Source organism: Dromiciops gliroides, chromosome 1 (genome assembly GCF_019393635.1).
Source record: "Dromiciops gliroides isolate mDroGli1 chromosome 1, mDroGli1.pri, whole genome shotgun sequence".
Classification (NCBI taxonomy): Eukaryota; Metazoa; Chordata; class Mammalia; order Microbiotheria; family Microbiotheriidae; genus Dromiciops; species Dromiciops gliroides.
This window is the reverse complement of record NC_057861.1, coordinates 579,469,590-579,490,914: the sequence shown is the minus strand read 5'-3', so window position 1 is coordinate 579,490,914 and position 21,325 is coordinate 579,469,590. Positions and strand designations below refer to the sequence as shown.

Below are 21,325 nucleotides of genomic sequence, written 5' to 3'. Positions count from 1 at the left end.
TCAATTAATCAAATGAAATGAAGCCTAGAAGATTATAATATTTCTCAAACATGATCTCCTTTCTTTGTTTCCTCAATTTAGTCTACTAAAGGGTAAAACTTTTAGCCAGATATTAAGAAAGAAATGTCAGTATGATGGGGAAATCCTAGATACTAGAGAAAATGTACATAGTCCTGGGAAACTGCTCAGCTGGATTGGGGCTCCAGAGGGAGAAATCCTTCCAGCTGCCTCTGAGACATTAAAACCTTTGTTTTAAGTAAAGCAAGAAAACAGGTTTCTCTCCTTCTAGAAGAGTTCCTTCCAAGGAGTGAAGGGATCCAAAAACAACTTGCTAGTGACATTATGTGGTAAAGAATTGGGTGTGCACAGTGTTTGTGAAAGGGAAAAGATGAAGTGTTATGAATTACTGGGTACCACAACACTTCGTAGAATATGAGAAGGTATCAGAATTAATAAAAGGATTTCCTTAAAATGCAGAATCCACAAAAAGAAGGTAACTGTAGCTTTTAAGAAAAGATGCAAGGCAAAGCTGGAAAAATGAGAGATATTAAATGAAAAACAGTAAAGAATCATATTAGGTTGTAATTGAACTTTATGATATGCCTTTAAAAATTAATATATTGGCTACCTACTATGTGCCATGCACTATGCAATTAGTAATTTTTTAAAACAATAGCTGACATTTCTATAATATTGTAAAGTTGACAAAGCACTTTATATACATTCTCTCATTTAATCCTCCCAACAAAAACTCAGTGAGATAAATACTATAGGTTTCAATATCCTCATTTTGTAAATGAGGAAACTAATGTATCTGAAAGGTTGAATGATTTTCCCAGGGTCACACAGCTACTAAGTGTCTGAAGCCAGATTAATGCAGGTTCCACCTGACTTCTGGTCTAGGAATCTTTCCTGTGTGTACAATTATCCTAAATACATATAGTACAGGAAAAATAACCATTACCAAATCCTACATAGGAACAGAAGAAAAACTGAAGTGTCTTAGTAAGCAACTAAATCCTTGAAATGAGCCACTTAACAACCTGATAGTGAAAAGAGGTTTCAGATTTTTTTAGGAGAAGTGTGAAATAGATATGAGGTCACTGGTTTTATGTTTTTTAACCACTGGTTTTGTCATGCATTTCAATAAAGCACACACACAAAAAATCTTGCCTTGGGATAAGCAGAAAGGAAATTTTCCCAGAGAAGAAACAATATTTTAAGTTTCATCTTGGTAAAGAATATCTTTTGTTCTTTGCAGACACTAAACTAATAACTAAGCTAAGTAAGTTAAAACAAGAACAAACCAATGTTTTAAAAGAGGTAGCCAGGTAAATGTATAAAGGCCAAAAGAGGAAAAGCAATAACAACACAGGAATTAAAGAAATGTAATTTTCCTAATTTTCCTTTCCTATTCCTAATTCTTTTAGCCTAGTGGCCGAGCCACTGGGCAGTCAAATGACTTCTCAGGATTCTAAAGTGCAATGCAGGGGCTAATTTACAGTGTCTGATAATCCGTGCCTACCTCAGAATTGTCAACCAATTTTATTTTTGAATGTCAAAACTGTAATTCACTACATTATCATCTGGCATTAGATCCAAACCCTGACTAACAAAATAAAACTTAGATCATCATTAAATCAGTCCTCATGTTCACATAACATCCTACTGTTTGTAAGATTTTGAAATTTGTTTCTTTGATCCTCGCTATGGCTATTTCCAAAGTGATTTAACAACTTAGGAAATATCTCTTCAAATCCTTCTTTTTTTTTTTTTTTTTTTTTTTTTAGTGAGGCAATTGGGGTTAAGTGACTTGCCCAGGGTCACACAGCTAGTAAGTGTTAAGTGTCTGAGGCCGGATTTGAACTCAGGTACTCCTGACTCCAGGGCCGGTGCTCTATCCACTGCGCCACCTAGCTGCCCCCAAATCCTTCTTATAATTTTAATAAGCAAGGGCTTTCATTTTACTTTTTGAGTCTGATATCCTTTTATATCGGTGGCATAACACTGGAAGCAAAAGGCCTATCGTCTTAGGGCCCTATGGACTTCTTACATTTTAAAATATAGATCATTTTGTATGCAGGGGGAAAAATGTGTTTGTCTTTGTGGGAAAATGGTTTTAGTGACAAACAACAGACTTAAAGTATTAAAAGTATAGGTTAGGCTGCTAGACAAGTCCATGAAAGGCAATATAACCCATAATGGACTTGACTTGTGGTGTTATATTAGCACTACAGGCCCTTGTATAGACATCCTGTGTCACTGTGCTTTGCTGGGAAGATGCATTGATAGCTATGAGGAATACCTTTCTCCCCACAAGCAGCAGGATCAAGAACTCCTCTGAGCTTCCTTCCCTACATGCTGGGCAGTGGCAGATGGGGCTCCCCTCAGCCTCAGGTCACTAATGTTTGCTCCTCATGGCCTACAGCAAAGGCTGTACAGAGCAGGGACTGTGGAGCAAGGGAAAGACGGCAGGACAAAAGGTCCTGGAAAAGGAATTGGGGTAACTAATTCTAAAGCCAATGGGGATGCTTCTTGGATGGTCAGGCTCCCCCTTATCCCTGTTAGTTTGTCTTCCACAAAGGCATGGACTGTGGTTAGCCCACTTCTCTTACTTGGCCACTTCTCTAAATTCCTGTTGAAATTTCTCTCTTTCCTGGCTATCTGGAGAACAGGAGAGTCACATGACATCTTCCTATGCCTAAAGAAGCATGCTATGCTCCTGGGAGGTTCAAAGAGTTATTACTGATAATGACAGCAAAATGAAGCACTTTTCTTTGGTTTTCCCATCATTTCCTGATAGTTTTTCAATTTAGGGGAAAACTGGTCCCACCCTCAGGTCTCAATAGGAGGCAAGAGAAAGGGAAGTTCACCAACAGCCTCAGGAGGCCTTGATATGCAAGGGATATTTTCCAGCCTGGCAGTCCTTGTAAAGGGCTTGATTTGTCCATATAAAAGGAGGTCTTAAATAAGGATGAAATTCTATATTGCCAAGTCAGGGTCTAGCATTTCACCGGCCTGAAACATGCTGACTGCTGATGGGAAATGTCAAGGCTTGGAAGAAGACATTCTAGGGGACATGGTAGATAATGAAGATCCTTAAGCACAACCTTTTAAACTATTTGTAAATGATCTGGGTTGAGTTTTTAGTGGGATGAACAGCTGTGCCAATTGTTTGAGTTTTGCTAACATTAAGTGGGGAGAAGTGAAAACTGCCGTGTAGAACAAAAGCAGCCTGGGCGTTAATTCTTTGCCACCATTTTTCCCTTTTTGGTGGAGGCTGATTCTATGCATCCATTATTCCTTCAAATTTCTGATTGTGTGCCCCTGTGTGCAATGCCCCAGTTTCTTCTGAACTTACCATCGAGGCGTAGGTAAAGGAAATTCCGAAAAGCAAAGTAGTCCTCCATTATGGTCATGAGGGACGTCATCTGGCAGAAGAGCAGCACACGGTGATTGGTGGCCCGCAGCTTTGGCAGGATGCGGTCCAGGAGCTCAAACTTCCCCGAGGCTCGATAGAGCTCAGCTCTGTCCCAGGAAAAGAGGGTGGCCATTGGCTAGTCAGTCAGTCAATCCAGAGGAATCTCGTCACTTTCTTTCCTGTGTGCCAAGCACTGTGCTATGATTTGAGACACCTGTCTCACTAAGGCTACTTTGTGCCAATCAATGAAAATCATATGTTTAAGATGGGGAAATGGCCCAGATATTACACTAGTTTTTTTTTGGCTGGCATCAAAACATTAAAGCATTCCATATAGAAGAGACAAAAGAGAAGGGACCCATTTCCCCCTTCCTTTTGACTATGTTATTGTTTTGCCACATGTTCATTTTACTCTGGGGAGTATGCAAACCCTTTGTTTACAGGAAAAAACTCAGTGGATTCAGATATTTCTACATACCTTAGTCAACCAATTTTCCTTTGATTTGATTAAGGAGTCTCTCCACATTCACCAAGAAACCTACTCTATTGGTTAGCTCCAATTGATATTATTTATTATCAATGCTCCCACTGTGGTCAGCAATACGAAACTCCATCTTTTGACTATTATCATAGAGGACTGATTCCATTATCCATTAATTTTTTATAACAATCCATCTTTTTTGGTACTTGCATAGCCATTCATTTTCACAAGCAGAACAAAGACTTTTTTTTTCCTTTGGGCTTAAGTTAGTTTTCAATATTCATCTATCTGGGATGCACTTAGATTATCATCCTGCATTAAGGCATGCTCTGGTTATGAGTAACAATCTTTTGAAGCCTCAACTTATTCCAAACTCAAAAGTACTACTTAGTACACTGACATGGATCTATATGCTATAAATAGCCATTGGTCCAGAGCAAGTAATAATTGATACAGGTAAAGTAAATGAGAGTGCAAATTTGATTTAACAACTTCTGTAGCTCCTGGCAGGAGATAAGATTATTAGAGGCTAGCAAAATCTGGGTACTTATTTTCAAGATAGGTGAGTTTTTGTTGTGTATATGCAGAAAAGTAGAACACAGGCATTTTGTGGAAAGAAAAAAATCATTAGACTTACCCATTGATAACCCCACTTGAGTAGCCTAGATGCTCAGCAAAGGATTCCTTAAATAGAAACAAAATATGAATGCTTTTAGCTTAAATCTTATCATTTGATCACTGTGCAAAAGCTTATTTATCAATTTATATTGACATTCTATCCTAGGATATAGTAAAAAACAATAAAAGAAACAAAAAGTAGCACCAATCCATATGGAAGCACCAAAGTCTTTGAATTTTAACCACGATTCTGTAGCAATTTACTATGTGACTTTGGGCACTTCATTTTCTTGCATTTCAACTTCCTATATGTATGAGGGGCTGTTGTACTTATTTTGTAGGTGTTTTTTTTGTTTATTTGTTTTTTTAGGGCAATGGGGGTTAAGTGACTTGCCCATGGTCACACAGCTAGTAAGTGTTAAGTGTCTGAGGTCGGATTTGAACTCAGGTACTCCTGAATCTAGGGCTGGTGCTCTATCCACTCATAGGTGTTTTTAATAATAACTATAACAATAACTAAGATTTACAGGCACTGTTACAAGTGCTTTGTAATTATTATCAAATTTGATCCTCACAATAACCTGGAGAGGTAGCTGATGGTACTACCCCCATTTTATAGATGAGGAATTTGAGGTAAACATGGGGTTAAGTCAGGTTTCCAGGATCATACAACTAAGTCTCAGAAGTTGGATATGAGCTTAGGTCATGTTAAAAAATTGATACATGTGTATGTTTGTATATATACACTTATACATACACACACATATTTACATGCACTTATTTGCATTCTGTTATTGTTGCCTTCTCTCTCTCCCCCAAAGAATGAAGGTCTTTAAGGATTTATGTCTTGGTATCCCCAGTCCCCACCAAAGCACACAGAAGGTGCTTAACTACTTGTTTGTTGAGTCTTTGATGCTGGCCAATGCCATGAACCTTCCCTATTGGGATGTATGTCAAAGGGGACAAGAAATCAACGTCTGATTTTTTAAAAAGTAACTCTTGGGGCAGCTAGATGGCGCAGCGGATAGAGCACCGGCCCTGGATTCAGGAGTACCTGAGTTCAAATCTGGCCTCAGATACTTAACACTTACTAGCTATGTGACCCTAGGCAAGTCACTTGACCCCAATTGCCTCACTAAAAAAAAAAAAAAAGTAACTCTTTTACAGCAATACAAATATGAATGATCATTTATCTTGAATTCTGAAATCCTTGCTGTGAAAGTACTGCATAGCCATTCATTCTCACATGCAGAACAAAGACCTTTTTTTTTTTCCTTTGGGCTCAAGTTAGTTTTCAATATCTATCTATCTGGGATGCAATTAGATTATCATCCTGCATTAAGACATGCTCTGGTTATGAGTAACAATCTTTTGAAGCCTCAACTTATTCCAAACTCAAAGGTACTATTTAGTTCACTGACATGAATCTATATTCTAGAAATAGCCACTGGTCCAGAGCAAGTACTTTGCTACTTTACCCTTGACTCTCAGATCTCTTGATTCCACTTTGAGATCTGATTAAACAAACATCTGTCAAGTCCTTACAGTATCATATTTAATCACATGATTTGCATCTTTCTAGTTCTATGGAGGAGTCTTTTTCTTCAGCATCACTTTCTTGTCTTCACATGAATGAAACCAAGGTCTTCCCTGGGCCTGGTAAGCACTCCCTAGTGGATGTCCTAGCCTGTTACTATCTGCGTGACCTAGAGCAGGTCTCTTCAATGCCCTAAGCCTAGGTTTCCTCATGTGTGAAATGACAGACTTGAGCTCCGTGATCTCTATGGCTTCTACCTGCTCCAAATCCCCCATCCCTAAGAAATTACTCACCTGGAAGCAACAATCTACCTCTTCTCTCCTTATCTACTCTGCTCACGGTGGTTTCTCCTTTAGCTCTAATATCAGCCATGCTCCACAGATAGACGTTTTAAGTGTTTAGAGAAATCATCTGCCCTGGCAGTATTAAAACTGGACTGACCAGAAGAAAAAAAAAAAGTCCTGAGGCAAGGAAACCCTCACTGCCTTGTGCCCAGCAGTTGCCAATTTCATATTAAGCAGGGTTGGATTATTCTCCTTGATCCTTTTCTTACTGGATATTGTGAGGATCAAAAACGATAGTCTATATGAAAGTGCTTTGGAAAGGAAAAGGCCTCAGTGTAAAACATACAAATCATAGAGAATCATTATTCTCTTAAAAATATGGCCTACATTGTCTTGCTTCTATTCAGAAGCACACACTGGTGTGCCCATTAGCTAGGTGGATCATAAAAGCTGTATGTGAAGAAAAATATGGAAAAATCAGGTCTTAAATTCCCAGTAACTTTAATTTAAAATGGAATATTTTAATATACCAGTAAAAAATATGTATTGGAAGTATCTGTCTGTGGGTGTGTTATTTCATACTTAGCTTAGAATTTAAAATGCTGCATTATTTTATAACAACTAAGAAAAAAAACCAATTCACACTGATACCTTGTAATTGTTGATTTAGGGAAGATATACCTATGGCAGAGTGAGTTTTTAATAAAATGGTTTTTAGAGGGTAAAATATCTGGTAGGCAAAAGGTTAACATGACATGATTCCAGTCTCTGCCAGGGGTTCTTAACCTGGGGTTCATGAACTTGTAATTGAGGGTATTTTGTTCTATGCATTTAAAACTTTACTTGAAGAAAGATCCACTGCCTTCATCAGCCTGCCAAAGGAGTCTGTGCAGGGGTGTTCTGGTAAATATTTAACAATTGCCTCTCAAAAAATGTATGCATGTATCACTTTCAAGTTTAATCTGCATTAGTTACACTTTTCCCATCACTTCATTAAGTCTAGAAAGTCAAGAAAAAGATTAAATCAAGCCCTGGTTTGAAGTGTTTGACATTTCTGAGGTGGAAATAGGCATCTAGGTGGCATAGTGGGTAGAATACTAGGCCTGGAGTCAGGAAGACCTGAGCTCACATTCAGTTTCAGACACTTACTAGCTATGTGACCCTGGGCAAGTCACTTCATAAAATGAGCTGGAGAAAGAAATGGCAAACCACTCCAGTATCTTTGCCAAGAAAACACCAAATGGGATCACGAAGAGTCAGACCTGACTGAAACAATTGAACAACAATACTCACAGTGAAAATTTAACAACTGGTTTTCCTGAGCCAGTTCAACCTGGTTCTAGCACACCCTTAGGCCTAGCTATTAAAAAAAAAAATGTCCCTGCTCTAATCATTCTCCTAACTTACTCCTTTGTCCCATAATTATTATGTATGTTTATCTCTAAGTCACTCTAGTTAGCAGCTATGCTGTCAAGTTTCTCTCATGGGGGCTTAGGGTCATAGACCTAGGACCAGAAGAAACCTCGGAGACAACTTAATCCAAACACCTCATTTTACAAAAGAGGAAACTGAGGCCTATGGAGGTGAAGTGACTTTCCTAAGATTACACAGATATTAAACACCAAAGGCAGAATTTGAACTCTGATCCTGTGACTCAGAACCAGCATGGTTTCCACTTGGGTTTAGTTTAAAACTATGCATTTAGGGTGCTTATATTCCCACCATATGACACGAGGAATTATGTGCATGTGTCTAGATTCCCTCAGTGGGCTGCTAAAAACACTGTTATGTTCCTCAAATTGGGGACTGTGTCTTTCATTCTCTTTCTCACTCCTCACAATACCCAGGAGAAGTACCCTATAGATGGCGTATTCAAAGACCCCTGATGATGAATAAGATTTCCAAAAGGAAGGCTGAAAAATCTTCTATGTAATACTTGGGAGCGTTTCTATGTCACCATACGTTCTAAGGTCCAAATGACCAGCCACCACCAGTGCAGCTTTCACTTCCCTTTAGTGGGAGCAAATAGTCTTGACAGGGAATTTCTTCCAATTCCTTTGGTACAACTTTCTGTGGTAGTTACAGAACAAAAACAGCTGCAGGAACAAGTAATTAAAAAAACTGTTTTCCCCCTTTTTCTTCCTGTTTTCTTCACCCGCAAGGGGAAAAACAACAGTGGCTCTCTTTCCACCCTGCTGAAATCAGCAGCTCCTGCTGTTGTAAATTACTGGCAGTTTGGGAAATTTATTCAGATAAAGTGAAGATGGCTGAAATTGCTCTTTTCCCCAAAAATAGCTTTTAGTTGAGAAATGGGCCTTAGGATGCAATCAGGAATTTATTTCGTAGTAATAAGAAACTATGAAAGAAAAAATAATCTTAACAAGGAAGAATAAGGTGAGTAAATATTTAAAGTTATATCTTGTGCTTAAAGAACATTTATTTTCAAAATACACTAAGAGATTATCTTCTCACTAAAATGTTATATTCTCATAAGGATGTCAGATAGGGTTGACATTTCCTTAACTCACAGTAAACATATTCATACAAAAATATGTATTAATTCTACTTTCTGCAGAGTATTTTATGGGACCAACCCTAGGTAACACAGTAGATAGACTGCAAGGAAGACCTGAGTTCAAATCCAGCCTCACCCACTTACTTGCTGTGTGGCCCTGGGCAAATCACTTAACCCTGTTTGTCTCAAGTTTCCTCATCTGTAAAATGAGCTAGAGAAGGAAGTAGCAAACTACTCCAGTATCTTTGCCAAGGAAACCCCAAATAGGGTCACAAAGTTAGATACACCTGAACAACAACAATAAACCCAAGGTCTTTCCTTTGTATTGTTTCATATGGAATTCTAAATGCAAAAGCAATAAATGCTATGTGAATCCATAGACAACGAAGTTCTATCTCCAAATTCTTGACCTCCAATCCATCAGAACATGCTAGTCTGACTTTAGAACTTAATATATATTTTCCTCATCCTGATAAGCATAAAAAATGTGGGGACACACTTACCTCAATGTGTTGAAACATATATGGGTGATTGCATATCTTTCTCAATTGCATGATAGTGTTCATCAGTGTTTTAGCTCCTCCTTTGCCCTAATGATGAAAAAAAAGCAAAAGGGAATATTCACTAGTCAATAAAAGACTCCATTTGTAGTTGGGGCGTGTGTGTGCTGAGGCTTCCAATGATGTAACTACTCTTAAAATCTGAAGCCAGAAGGGGCTGCCTTCTACAAATGTGCCCTAAATCATCATCACAATTCATGGCACTCAAGTTCTTACACCATAGAGCAGCCTGTGACTTATGATACAACATATTCCTTGTGATTATCTCAGTCAGAAGAATGAAATCCCAGCCACAGGGCCTGTGCCAAACTAGTGGCTTTGTGATGTGAGTGGTTATTCATAAGTGGTCTGAACAGACAGAAGCAGAGTAATTTTATTCAGGATCTCAAATTGGGCTTAAAACCTTCCATATGCCATCCTGCCACCTGGACAGAACACAAGTTTTTGCACTTATGCACATTAACTATAACCAAGAAAATAGTCACAGATGAGGTAGTCACGTCAGTGTTCTGATACTTTCCCTTTTATTCTTCTCTTATTAGATGAGAGATTTTCTGGCAGCCAAAACAGTACCAAAAGGATCGCCCTAAATTCAGTTTATACAAGCTAGCATCAGTAAAGAAGCTCACGATAATTATTTAATATGTGGCCCATTAAGAACAATACAGTCTTGTGTCTTAAGTGTGATCATCTTGTTTGCGCACCTTCTTATCTTTCTCAGAACCATCTGTGAGGAGGATTCCCTTTGCTTGCATATGGCGGTACAGAATTTTCTGTAGAGCTGACATGTCACATTTGATCACATATTCAACCTGTGTAAAAGCAAAAAAAAAAGACTATTATCGTGTTCTAAGAACATGAAGAAGTCACAACTGCTGGTTCTTCCTCCTTTTGAAAGCCAGTGTTCCTGCTGCCATCATGAAAGGTTCCTTTTTCTCTTAGGAGTCAAGAAGGGAAAGAAATGGCAGACTGGTCACCTTATTGTTGGAGTCAAGCCACATCAATAATTTATTACAATGGTTACTTCAAAAGGTTATAATTGGGGCACCTGTCTGTGGATATTTCTTTTCCTGACCAGATCTGAGGGAGTTTGGCTTACAATTATCCAAACACTTTCCAACAAAGCAACCTATAAAAGAGATTTTTAATATTCTTTTCCTCCCCACACTGTATGAAGTGAAAGGGTTTTTAGGAAAATCAATGAATGGCTATTAGTCTATGATTTTCTTTGTTAGATGTGTAAAACATTTTTGAAAGGTCAGATGCAGCTGCACATAATGCCAACATTAGAACAAAAATTTCCTTATAGCTCTAGACAGGATAGCATTAGGCACATTTTTGAGACCTGAAAAAAATACAACATACTTTCTTCAAAAGATACAGGTAAAAAGAAGGAAGTTTTGGGGATTTTTTCCTAGCCAGATATAACTTTATGACCAGTTGAGGTAGGGAAAGAAGCCACATTTGTCTTCATTTGGAATACAGTCATAGTTCTATGCAGAATAATAGGCATGAAGGTTATTTACATGTTGTTTATCACATGCCCACTAGACACTCAATAATAAATTTTTTTTTTTGAGGGGCAATGAGGGTTAAATGACTTGCCCAACGTCACACAGCTAGTAATTGTCAAGTGTCTGAGGCCAGATTTGAAATCAGGTCCTCCTGACTCCAGGGCTGGTGCTTCATCCGCTGCACCACCTAGCTGCCCCCTCAATAATACCTAATGGATAAAATCTATCCATTTAACTTGCTCATGTTACGCTTTAAAAAACTTTGCAATTCCAAGAATAAAACTATGTTTTTCCATAATAGACTTGCATATAGAAAACTGACAGAATGTGATTAAAAGTCAATTAATAATCTGCCTAATGTTTAATTAACTGATTAAAAGTGATCAGGTTGTTCTCTGCTCTGAGGGTCAAGAGAAAGAGGTCTCAGAAATTGAATATTAATTTAAAGTTTCTTTGGGAAGGACCTATCAGGCCAGCTGGACCTTTCATTGGTGATTTTTTTTTCACTGCTTTTGCTGTACCAAATTAGATTAGGAGAAGATATGTACCTTTTCAGAAAAGGCTAATCCTACAGGAAAAAGAATGAGTAGCAACTTTCTGGAAGTTTCAAGTCAGTCCTGAATTTTTAATGAACTACTTGAGAAAGAAAAAAAACTCTCAAAGGTTAATTGTATTTATTTATTTATTTAAAGTTTTGAGTTCCAAATTATATCCCTCTCTCATTCCCTCCCTTCCTACCCTCTCTCCTCCCAAAGCTTGCAAACAGTTTCATTCATTCATTCATTCATTCATTCATTCATTTGTTTATTTAAAGTTTTGAAGGTTAATTATAAATGGAAATAATTTTTGGATATCTAATCATGTTCCAGTTATGAAACCACATCAACTTAATCTTTTCAAGAATTCTCTGGTATCAATGAACACAAAGACTTTAAATACTGTAAGCCGCCCCCAAAATAGCTAATTCAGTATAAAGCTATAAGCGTTTTCTGCTTCCCTTTATCTGCTATATATGAGGGGTAAACAGGTTCATTTTTTTTAGTGATGTACAGATCTAGCCTAAGCAGAACAGTCTTCTATCAAGTTGCTGACCAGCTTGGTTATAGGATCTTAGGAACTGGAGACATGTTTTGTCTTTAAAAGACATTTCTCGTTGGCTGAGCATGTGTATGGAAAATTGGCCTTTAGAGCACTGGAAGGAATAATGTTTGGGAGGCAGATTACAAGAATAAGTTCCTGATGATATCAATAAAAGAATCAAGTGTACATGTACTTAATACCATCTCAAAGAATATACAGATATTTAAAAGACTAAATTAGAATGCTGAAAACTGATTTTGATACCAGTGATCTTTACGTATTTATAAGAAATCTCAATCTTTAAATCACTAGATTTAAAATGGCATTTACCTTTGTTAGCTGACTACTTATATTATTTATTTCCCCTCTCTATAATGCTCTTCTATTTTCTCTCAAATTGTCCTAATGTTATTCAGAGCCCATCTCAAGTCCAATGACTATAACTAAACTGATCTTTCCTATCCACTTCTATTGCACTTGCTGCCTGCAATATTAATCTCCCAAAGCAAACTTTATCTTTCCTCTCAAATTATCTTCTAATTTCATTGTTTCAGAAAGAAATGCTCATTCTTTTTCTCATCAAAGATTGACACTTAGGAGTCATCACTGCTTCTGCCTTTTCTCCTTCTTCCCTTCCATTCAGTAATGAATAGGTTCAATTATCACCTCTGTGCAAATGACTCTCACATGTAATTGCCTGGTTTTATTCCCATTTCTCTGTTCCAGTCTTACTTCTCCCACTGCCTCCTGGACAACTCCAGTGATACCTTACCAGCACCTCAAATGTAGCATGTCCAAATCTAAACTCATCATCTTCCCCTTTAAATTAGCCCTTCTTAACTTCTCTAGTTACAATGACAGCAGCTAGGTGGAGTAGTGGATAGAGCACTGGCCCTGGAGTTAGGCAGACCTGAATTCAAATCTTACCTCAGACACTTGACACTTACTAGCTGTGTGACCCTGGGCAAGTCACTTAACCCCCATTGCCTTAAAAAAAAAACACCTGGGGTCCACTCCAGTCTTCCTGATATATATCTTGCCACTAGTCCCAGATGTATCTGGAGGAGAGAGCGAAGCTGTGACCTTGCATAGCCCTGCTTCACTTATATCCAATACAGTGCAAGTTGCCATCACCTGGATGTCATGGTCCTCTTCGAGAATGAAGACCAAACAACAACAGGAAGTTACAATGATGTAATCACCGGATCCTCCCAGTCATATAAACTCAAAACCATTGGAGTCATATTCGTCTCTTCCTTTTCTCTTATTACTCACATCCAATCCGCTATCTTGTTAATTCTGTTTCCCCAACACTTATCACAACCAATCCTTTTTCACTAGTCATGACCTCACACCAGTTCAAGCTTTCATTGCCTCTCACCTGAATTATAATACACTAGTCCTGCCTGCACCCATTCTTTCCCCACTCTCATCTAACCTTTACATACACGTAACTGCCAAAATCATCTCCCCAAAGTACAGCTGTGATAGTGTCACTTCCCTGTGCAAGAACCATCAGTGGCTGCCACTGTATCTAAGATAAAACACAATCCTTCTTAGCTTGGTATTTAAGGCCCCCTACAGTTTAGTTACTATCTACCTTCCTGGCCTTCTTTCCTATCATCACCCTGTTCACACAAGTAGCTTCCTGCCCAAACCTATCTCATAATGTTGTGACCATTAGATGAAATAACGCATAGATATGCAGATAGGCATAGATATGATCAAGCCTTCTTTCCCAACTCCTCTTAATTATAGCGCCTTCCCTCTCTCAATTATTTCTTTTTTATCCTGTGTATAGCTTGTTTATTCATATTTGATTGTTGTCTGTCCCATTCAGTTGTGAGCTGCTTGAGGTCAGGGATTGGTCTTTTGCCTCTTTTTGTATCCCCAGAGCATAGTACATAGTGGTACATGGTATTAAATGTTAACTGACTGACTGACTCTGTGTTCTAGACAAGCCAGACTGCTAGCTATTCCCCAAACTCAACATGCAATGTTCTGCTTTTGTCCAGACTATCCTCATGCTTAAAATGTATTCCTTCCTCATCTCTTGGGATCCCCCTCTTCTGACTTGGCTCAGTCCAAGTGTCACTGTGCCATGAAAACTCCATGAACACTCATTCTATAAAAGTTTTTTCCTCTATTCTCACATTTTTTTTTCTAGAGTTCTTTTTATGGATTTCTCCTTTGCCCCCACTAGTCCATAATAATCCATATTTTTTTTTATCAGTATATTGACAGTATCCTTTTCTGCAAAATAAAAGCTACATGAGGCCAGGTATGATTTCCTTATTTAATCAAAGCATCCAAAGATAGTGTCTTATACACTTAAGGTCTTAATGAAATGGTTTTTTGGATTGTTATTGAAGTGAATCCATCATACTTATGTAAGATCAACCTTCCTTATGCATGGAACTTGTCCTGTTATCCCTCTGCTTAAAAAGTGTCCACAATTCTCTGCTAACTATGAAACAAAAAAATTCAAATACCTCTCCCTCACATTCAAGGCCTCCCATACTTTCATGTCACTTTTCCTTTCAATCTACAACTACTTCCCTCCTCATCATTTATGCTACAAACAACTAGGGCTCTTGTCAGTATCTCAAGCCACATGCCTGGCACATTCCTATTTCTGTGCTGCAGCTAACACTGTCCCTCCTCATGTCTGCATTATGCTTTCTTCAGCTCTTCACCTAATGAATACCTACCCATCCGACTCAGGTCTACCAACTCAATAAAGGCCTTTATGCTCAGTCGGCAAAGTACTTTTCCCTTAAAAACACAAAACATGTGGCTTCCCATTTCTCTAATGCACCTCTTACATATTACTTGGTAGTAGGCACTTTTGTATGTGTAATATTCCCCTAGTAGAGCGTAAACCCCATGAGGCTGAGGTGCTTGCCTAAGGTGAACTTTGGATTTTTGCCAATTCCCTAGCAAAATATTCTGTATACAGTAGATACTTAATAAGTATTTATATAATTGAAATCAATTTTGACACTAACAGCCTTTCATTGTTAACATAATTAACATAATTGTTTCATGTGTTTATATCTTTTCTCTACAACTAGATGTCAAAGGTCCTCAGGGCATACTCCTGACAACTACTATATATTGTTGTTTGAGTTCCAGCCTAAATCAGCAGGGCTGGTCACCAAGTGGGAATAGTTTTTGAGGTGGGAGGTTTCTGGTCCCCTGCATATCTAGTTGATTGGATTGATTGATTATCTGTTCAGGAAGTCTGCCTATTTAAATGTGGAGAGAGCTTTAAACTGCATCTATAGAGGACCTAAACCTAAGCATTAGTATTTAGACTTTGAAAAAGAAATTATCCAGCATTTAGCCTACTGTTAATTAATAACTTAATGCACTTTGAGAAAGGAAATGTGTTGCCTTGGACCACTCACTTACATGCTCTGCATTCCATTAAATTCTAAAGCCTGGGGGGGGGGGGGCGGCTAGGTGGTGCAGTGGATAAAGCACCGGCCCTGGATTCAGGAGTACCTGAGTTCAAATCCGGCCTCAGACACTTGACACTTACTAGCTGTGTGACCCTGGGCAAGTCACTTAACCCCCATTGCCCCGCAAAAAAAAAAAAAAAAAATTCTAAAGCCTCAGGGCCTTTACTGTGTGTAAAGTAGGGGGTAGGACTTAGATGATGTCTAAATTCTTCTCTATCTCTAAAATCACCTGACCCCCCCCAAAAAAAAGTGGATAACCTAAAAATCATTTGTACTTGCTACAGGAATATATTATACAGTCATCCTTTCTATATTACAAGCTTCCCCATTGCAGTTTTGATATATTGTGGGGTCAGCATAAGAAATTAAATAGGAATTTGGGGGGAGTTTTGCAGAAGTGCAGACAACATGCGAAGGCCAGAAGAGGACACAGAGCCTATGACCAAATACTTAGCCCACATTTTACAATAAGGTGCTATAAACACCCCATAAAAGAAAAAGAAAAAAAATCAGACTTCTTTTCTGGTATGAAGGGAGGGCCAAAAATTTTATGCAGATTTTTCAGGTCTTGGGGGTGGGGCACCCTTAACCCCTGAAATGTGGAACTAGATCATTTCTTCCCCCACTGAATTCTCCTTGCTTGGGCTACTGTAGATTTTACAAAATGTTAGTAAGATAGCCCTTTTCCCTCTATTGCTGCCTCATTTCTAAGTTCTATTTTTATGCTAAAAAGGGGCTATGCTGCCTTTGACCCAGGGTATATAAATATAGTGTATAAATTATTTTCCTCTCACAAGGATGTTCACTATATTCACTAAGGAGAGTCTTCCTTTGAGTAGGAGGGAATAATATGGCTGAATGGTTCAGGATAAGTTAGCCTTTTAAGAATCACATATGTGATGATACTTTTTATCAAAGGATCAAATGCCAAGTTAAAAACAATGCACTTTTCCAGAATATCAAAAGCAAGCAGGGTGATCCTACATGCTTTTGTTCTACACCTCAAAACATTTCTTCTAAAATCTTCATACATCATATATGATACTAGGAACTTATGATGGGAGAGATGGAACTGTTCAGCATTTTAAACATAAAATTTTATAGAGAACAGATGGGAAACACTGGACCCAAGCCTGGAATGATAGCAGGCAGCTGTTATAAAAGGGATCCTGGAGGGCAAAATATGGGTGCAGAGCTGGGCAGAAAGTACAAAGTGAGGGGGACAGAAGTTGGGACTTGTCCTGTGAATGTTCTGTTCTGGGGCTCTGCCAGGTGAGGTAACTTCTTCTACCAACACAGGTCAGCATTTTCTCTGCAACTAATTATTCCTAAAGAACTGTTTAGAGAAGAGGGGTCAGACACCAGGCCCTGGGCCTGCAGCCTTCAAGGAATTCAAAGGAAATCAAAACGTAATTTAGAAATAGTTAACAAAACAAATAAGATTTAAAAAAAATAAATAAATACAATGGAACAGAGAAAACATATTAATCTATAGGGATCCTTGGTTTAATGGCCTCTGTTTCTATTTGAGTTGGACACTAGTCCGAGAAAATTTAACTGCCCAGAGTCACAGAGTCAGCATATGTCAAGGGCAGGTCATTCTGGCTTTGAGACCAGCTCTCTATCAACTAGACTACATCATGTTATCTTCCTGGCACCGAAATGGATAAAACTCGATAGGAAGAGGAGGAAGTAAAAATTGGATAAGCCAGTGAAAATGACTGAACCATATTTTAGTTGGTAACATAGCAAACTATCAGGAAGCAGTGTATAGGAAGAATAGAAAAGAAGTCAGACATTATAAAAGTTTGTCTTATCCTATCAGTATGACAGACATTATAAACAAGGTAAGAGATTATAAATATACCTTATTTTAGTAATAGGTGCAGTTCCTGAAAAGTTAAACCAGAACTAAATCTTTAAATAAACAAAAACAATTAATAGCCACAAGAGATAATCAACTAGCTTAAAGTTACTGAGGCGTATCCTCTAAGTATGGGGTTTTATATCATGGTTTTAAAGGTAATGTTATTAACTCCTTATAAGATTAAAAACAAATCAGGTAGTTCTAATCTGAGACAGCCCTAAAATGATTCCAATAAATAAAACCAAGAGGTTTGTGGAACAAAATCTACTAGGAAAATTTTTGTTAATTATTTTTTCAAAAATACAGTGAAGAGGCCTATGTAATTTGGCACACAAAACAAACTTCCCAGCTAACTACTTCTTTATTTCAGACTATTTTAGAGATGACCCATTAGGGATTTTTAAAAATAGCTTTATTGCCATTTTGGCCTAGCTGAAGAGTAAAAGTCCAATAAACCATGCTCTTTACTTTTTCCTTTTTCAGGCAACTGAATTCATTTATGAACACTGAAGCCATAACCCTAAGTAGCAGAGACCATAGAAATTCAAAGGAAAGATCAACAACTTGTCATGAATTTGCAGTATGGAGTTAAAGAGTACATGAGGTAAAATGACTAATATGGAAATGTTTTACATGATTGAACATGTATAACCCATATGAGATTGCTTACTGTCTCAGGGAGGAGCAAAGGGAAGGAGGGAGGGATAGAATTTGGAACTCAAAAACTTTTTAAAAGACCCCAAATGTTCAAATTATTTTTACATGTAATTAGGGGAAAATAAAACATTATTTTAAACCTTTATCTTTGTACATCAAGTCTTTAAGGGGGAAAGGTGGTTGTAAGCACCATTTTCATTTTCATTATCACTATTCTCTGACTGTTAAGGAGTAGGAAATTTAGGAAGAGAATTCTAGCTAAGTAAGTGGCTTTTGTACAGTATCATGCCAAATCCTTCTTAAAGTGAACAGGATGAGCCAATCTGTCTAAAAAGAGAGGTGTTATACAAAGAATACAATGATGCAAAATAAAACATTTCTAAATTGGCCCATCAAAAGAGAAACCCACATCAAAACACTTCATGTAGCAAATAGTACACTCTAGCAAGCAAATCAATCTTAGAAGAAGACAACTTCTTTGAACTCCAAATGTAGATAAATTTGGAGTTTAAAAGTTATTTCCTGGGAGAGGCAGCTAGGTGGCGCAGTGGATAAAGCACCAGCCCTAGATTCAGGAGGACCTGAGTTCAAATATGACCTCAGACACTTGACACTTACTAGCTGTGTGACCTTGGGCAAGTCACTTAACCCTCATTGCCACGCCCCCCCACCCCCAAAATGTTATTTTCTGCAACTATACTGAATTTGGTATTAACCTAAGAAATACATCTGACCCAAATCCCAAATCAAACCAGAAAAACCTGGAGCTTACTTAGAGCACAGAGATTCCCCAAAGCAATGAAAATTCAGGTGGTATAAAATCAGCTGAACTAAAGATAAAACATTCATGGGAACTTAATTTTCATTATGTAGAGCTCAAATTAGGTTGTAGAATGTGCTGTCATTTATAGACTAACAAACTTCAAACAGCTTTTCATATACAACCAAGCTTCCTGGTATTTTCAATGCCATCATCATTATCAGATATTTAATGAATACAAAGAGAGCCTGGTATTATACAAGGTACAATTTTGTTCCATGTGACCTTAAGTAAAGTAATAAATTTAATACTAAAAACTCTACTAGATTTATGAGTATAACAATCCTGTAAAGTCCCATGAATACATGAATATACACTCAATGTTTTTTTGGTAATAACATGCTATGTACCCACATGTACCTGAAATCTAAAGTTAAAATATAATATAGGCTTCAGAGAATCAGTCACTGAGAAGAAAATGGTACATGATTTAAAGAATAGTTTCAGTAACTTTATATGTGAAATAATTTGTGTTTTAAATTATGCACTCCCTAAAGTTGACTGACCACTCATTGGGATTTCTAAAGAAGAGATTTCTGTATAATTCCTGGTTCGACTAGATAACATCTCAGGCCACCTCCAATTCTAAGATCCTATGATTATTTTCATAAAAATGGCTCTCTATCTCAAAAAGATTCTTTTTTTGGGGGGGGGCAGGGCAATGAGGGTTAAGTGACTTGCCCAGGGTCACACAGCTAGTACATGTCAAGTATCTGAGGTCGGATTTGAACTCAGGTCCTCCTGAATCCAGGGCCAGTGCTTTATCCACTGCACCACCTAGCTGTCCCCTCAAAAAGCTTCTTGAAGTAAGAGAAAGCTCTGCAATTTAGCCCTTGTGCTTTGTAGAACTATGAAGTATTTTATCTTATATCTAAAGGTACTGGTAATTAAACTATAAGCATTTTTATAAACAAATTGTTTCAAAGTCACAATTTTAAGTTAGGGTATTTTAAATTAGATATTTTCAAAATTCTCCAATATGTCCCATACCTTTTCTGGTAGCTGGGATTCTACTTCCTTCTTCAGTCTCCTCAGCAGAAATGGACGCAGCACTTTATGAAGACGTCTGATAATCAATATAGTTTCTTCTTCATTTAAGTCCACCTACAAAAAAAGATAACAGTGAATAAAACATAATGCTTAATATTTTTAAAAATCATGCTATAAAATAGCCTTTTAATTATAAGCTTTCAGTACAAAATTGATTATTTCTTTCCAAAATCACAACCATCTATAGGTAACGGAGTCTAAGTCTACACATGGCTAGTATTTAAAAAAAAAAAAAACCCACACTGAGTAATTAGTCAAAATACATCCTTTACCCACTCAATTATGATTGCTTATAATAGCATGTAATATCATAATGTAAGTCTATTTTTTCTTAATGTTCAAACAGAATTGGGTTTTTTAGAATAATTTGTTTTAAAGTAATAATCAGCTTTAGAAAAGTCACTGTAAAAATATATCTTTTGGGGGATAGTAAAGGTAGGAGATAGGCGATAGTAAAATATATGGAAAGATACTTAGGAAATAGGGCATTGAACCTGAAAAGGGCAGATTATTTTTGGTTTTACTGATTATTGTCAGCACGACTTCCTCCATTTTTTCCCTATCTTTGTCCTGACTCTTCTGAGAGTCATTCACTTTTTAAAAAATAAAATCCCCTTCTCACTTCTCTGCCTCTTACTTCTCTGCTCTAGAGGAAAAAATTATCTGTCAGAAGATTCTAAGTTAAGGACTTCTAAAAAACTACCCACCATATTGGTTTCACTGTTTACATAAGTGCAATCCAATGATCTTACTGACTAAATGCAAAACTTCCCACATATGAGAGAACTGAAGAGTTCAAGCCAATAATTTCCCTGAAATGTCTTGCTGTGGTAATCTGCATCTGCTGCTAAGAAAGCACCACCCACAAGGTTTTTTGTTTCACCCCTTCTTGCCACAGTGTGTTTTCTCTCAGATATGGACTATGTAAGTCAGGACAGTTAGTGAAATGAAAGGAATAGAAAGGTTTGGAGATGGCTCTTTTAGCCATTCAGGGGACTCATTCTAATAGAAATCCACATATATAAGTTAGGCTGGGCCAATCAAAATGAAATGAGAGGGATTTTACACAAAAATGGCAGAAAAGTAGCTGAATGGATACATTTAACTCATAAATACTTTATACACAAGTCTTTGAAAGGCAACAAACAAATGGTTCCAAGGTGGAAATGTTTGATGTCTTTTTTTTCTGGTTAAGTTTAGGAGTAAAATGATCCCAAAATGTAATCAACAGATCAGCTGCTTATCATTCATCTGCCCTAGGCATACTGAGTATTCCTACAGGTCAAGAATATTTGGGAATCTTAAGTGGCTTCTTACTAGGGATGTTTGCATAAATACAGATAGTCAGGATGTATCTCACACTAAAACTGTTTTCCTGGGAAAAATTTACCTGAAATTAGAACATTCCCACAACCTACTTCAAATTGGAGGTCATTATTTACAATCTTTCTCTGATA

At 37.5% G+C, this 21,325-nt stretch overlaps 1 protein-coding gene across 5 annotated transcripts in view; it reads right to left on the bottom strand.

The window, feature by feature from the left end:
• SMARCA2 (SWI/SNF related, matrix associated, actin dependent regulator of chromatin, subfamily a, member 2) overlaps positions 1-21,325 on the bottom strand; it is a 211,838-nt gene that overhangs the window by 93,059 nt on the left and 97,454 nt on the right. For all 5 annotated transcript variants that reach the window (XM_043980573.1, XM_043980568.1, XM_043980560.1 and 2 more), the window contains 5 exons: positions 19,809-19,922; positions 10,121-10,228; positions 9,360-9,446; positions 4,540-4,586; positions 3,362-3,528 (listed from right to left, as the gene is read on the bottom strand). In XM_043980573.1, the coding sequence (XP_043836508.1) occupies positions 3,362-3,528; positions 4,540-4,586; positions 9,360-9,446; positions 10,121-10,228; positions 19,809-19,922 (523 nt within the window). The remainder of the gene's footprint in view (positions 1-3,361; positions 3,529-4,539; positions 4,587-9,359; positions 9,447-10,120; positions 10,229-19,808; positions 19,923-21,325) is intronic.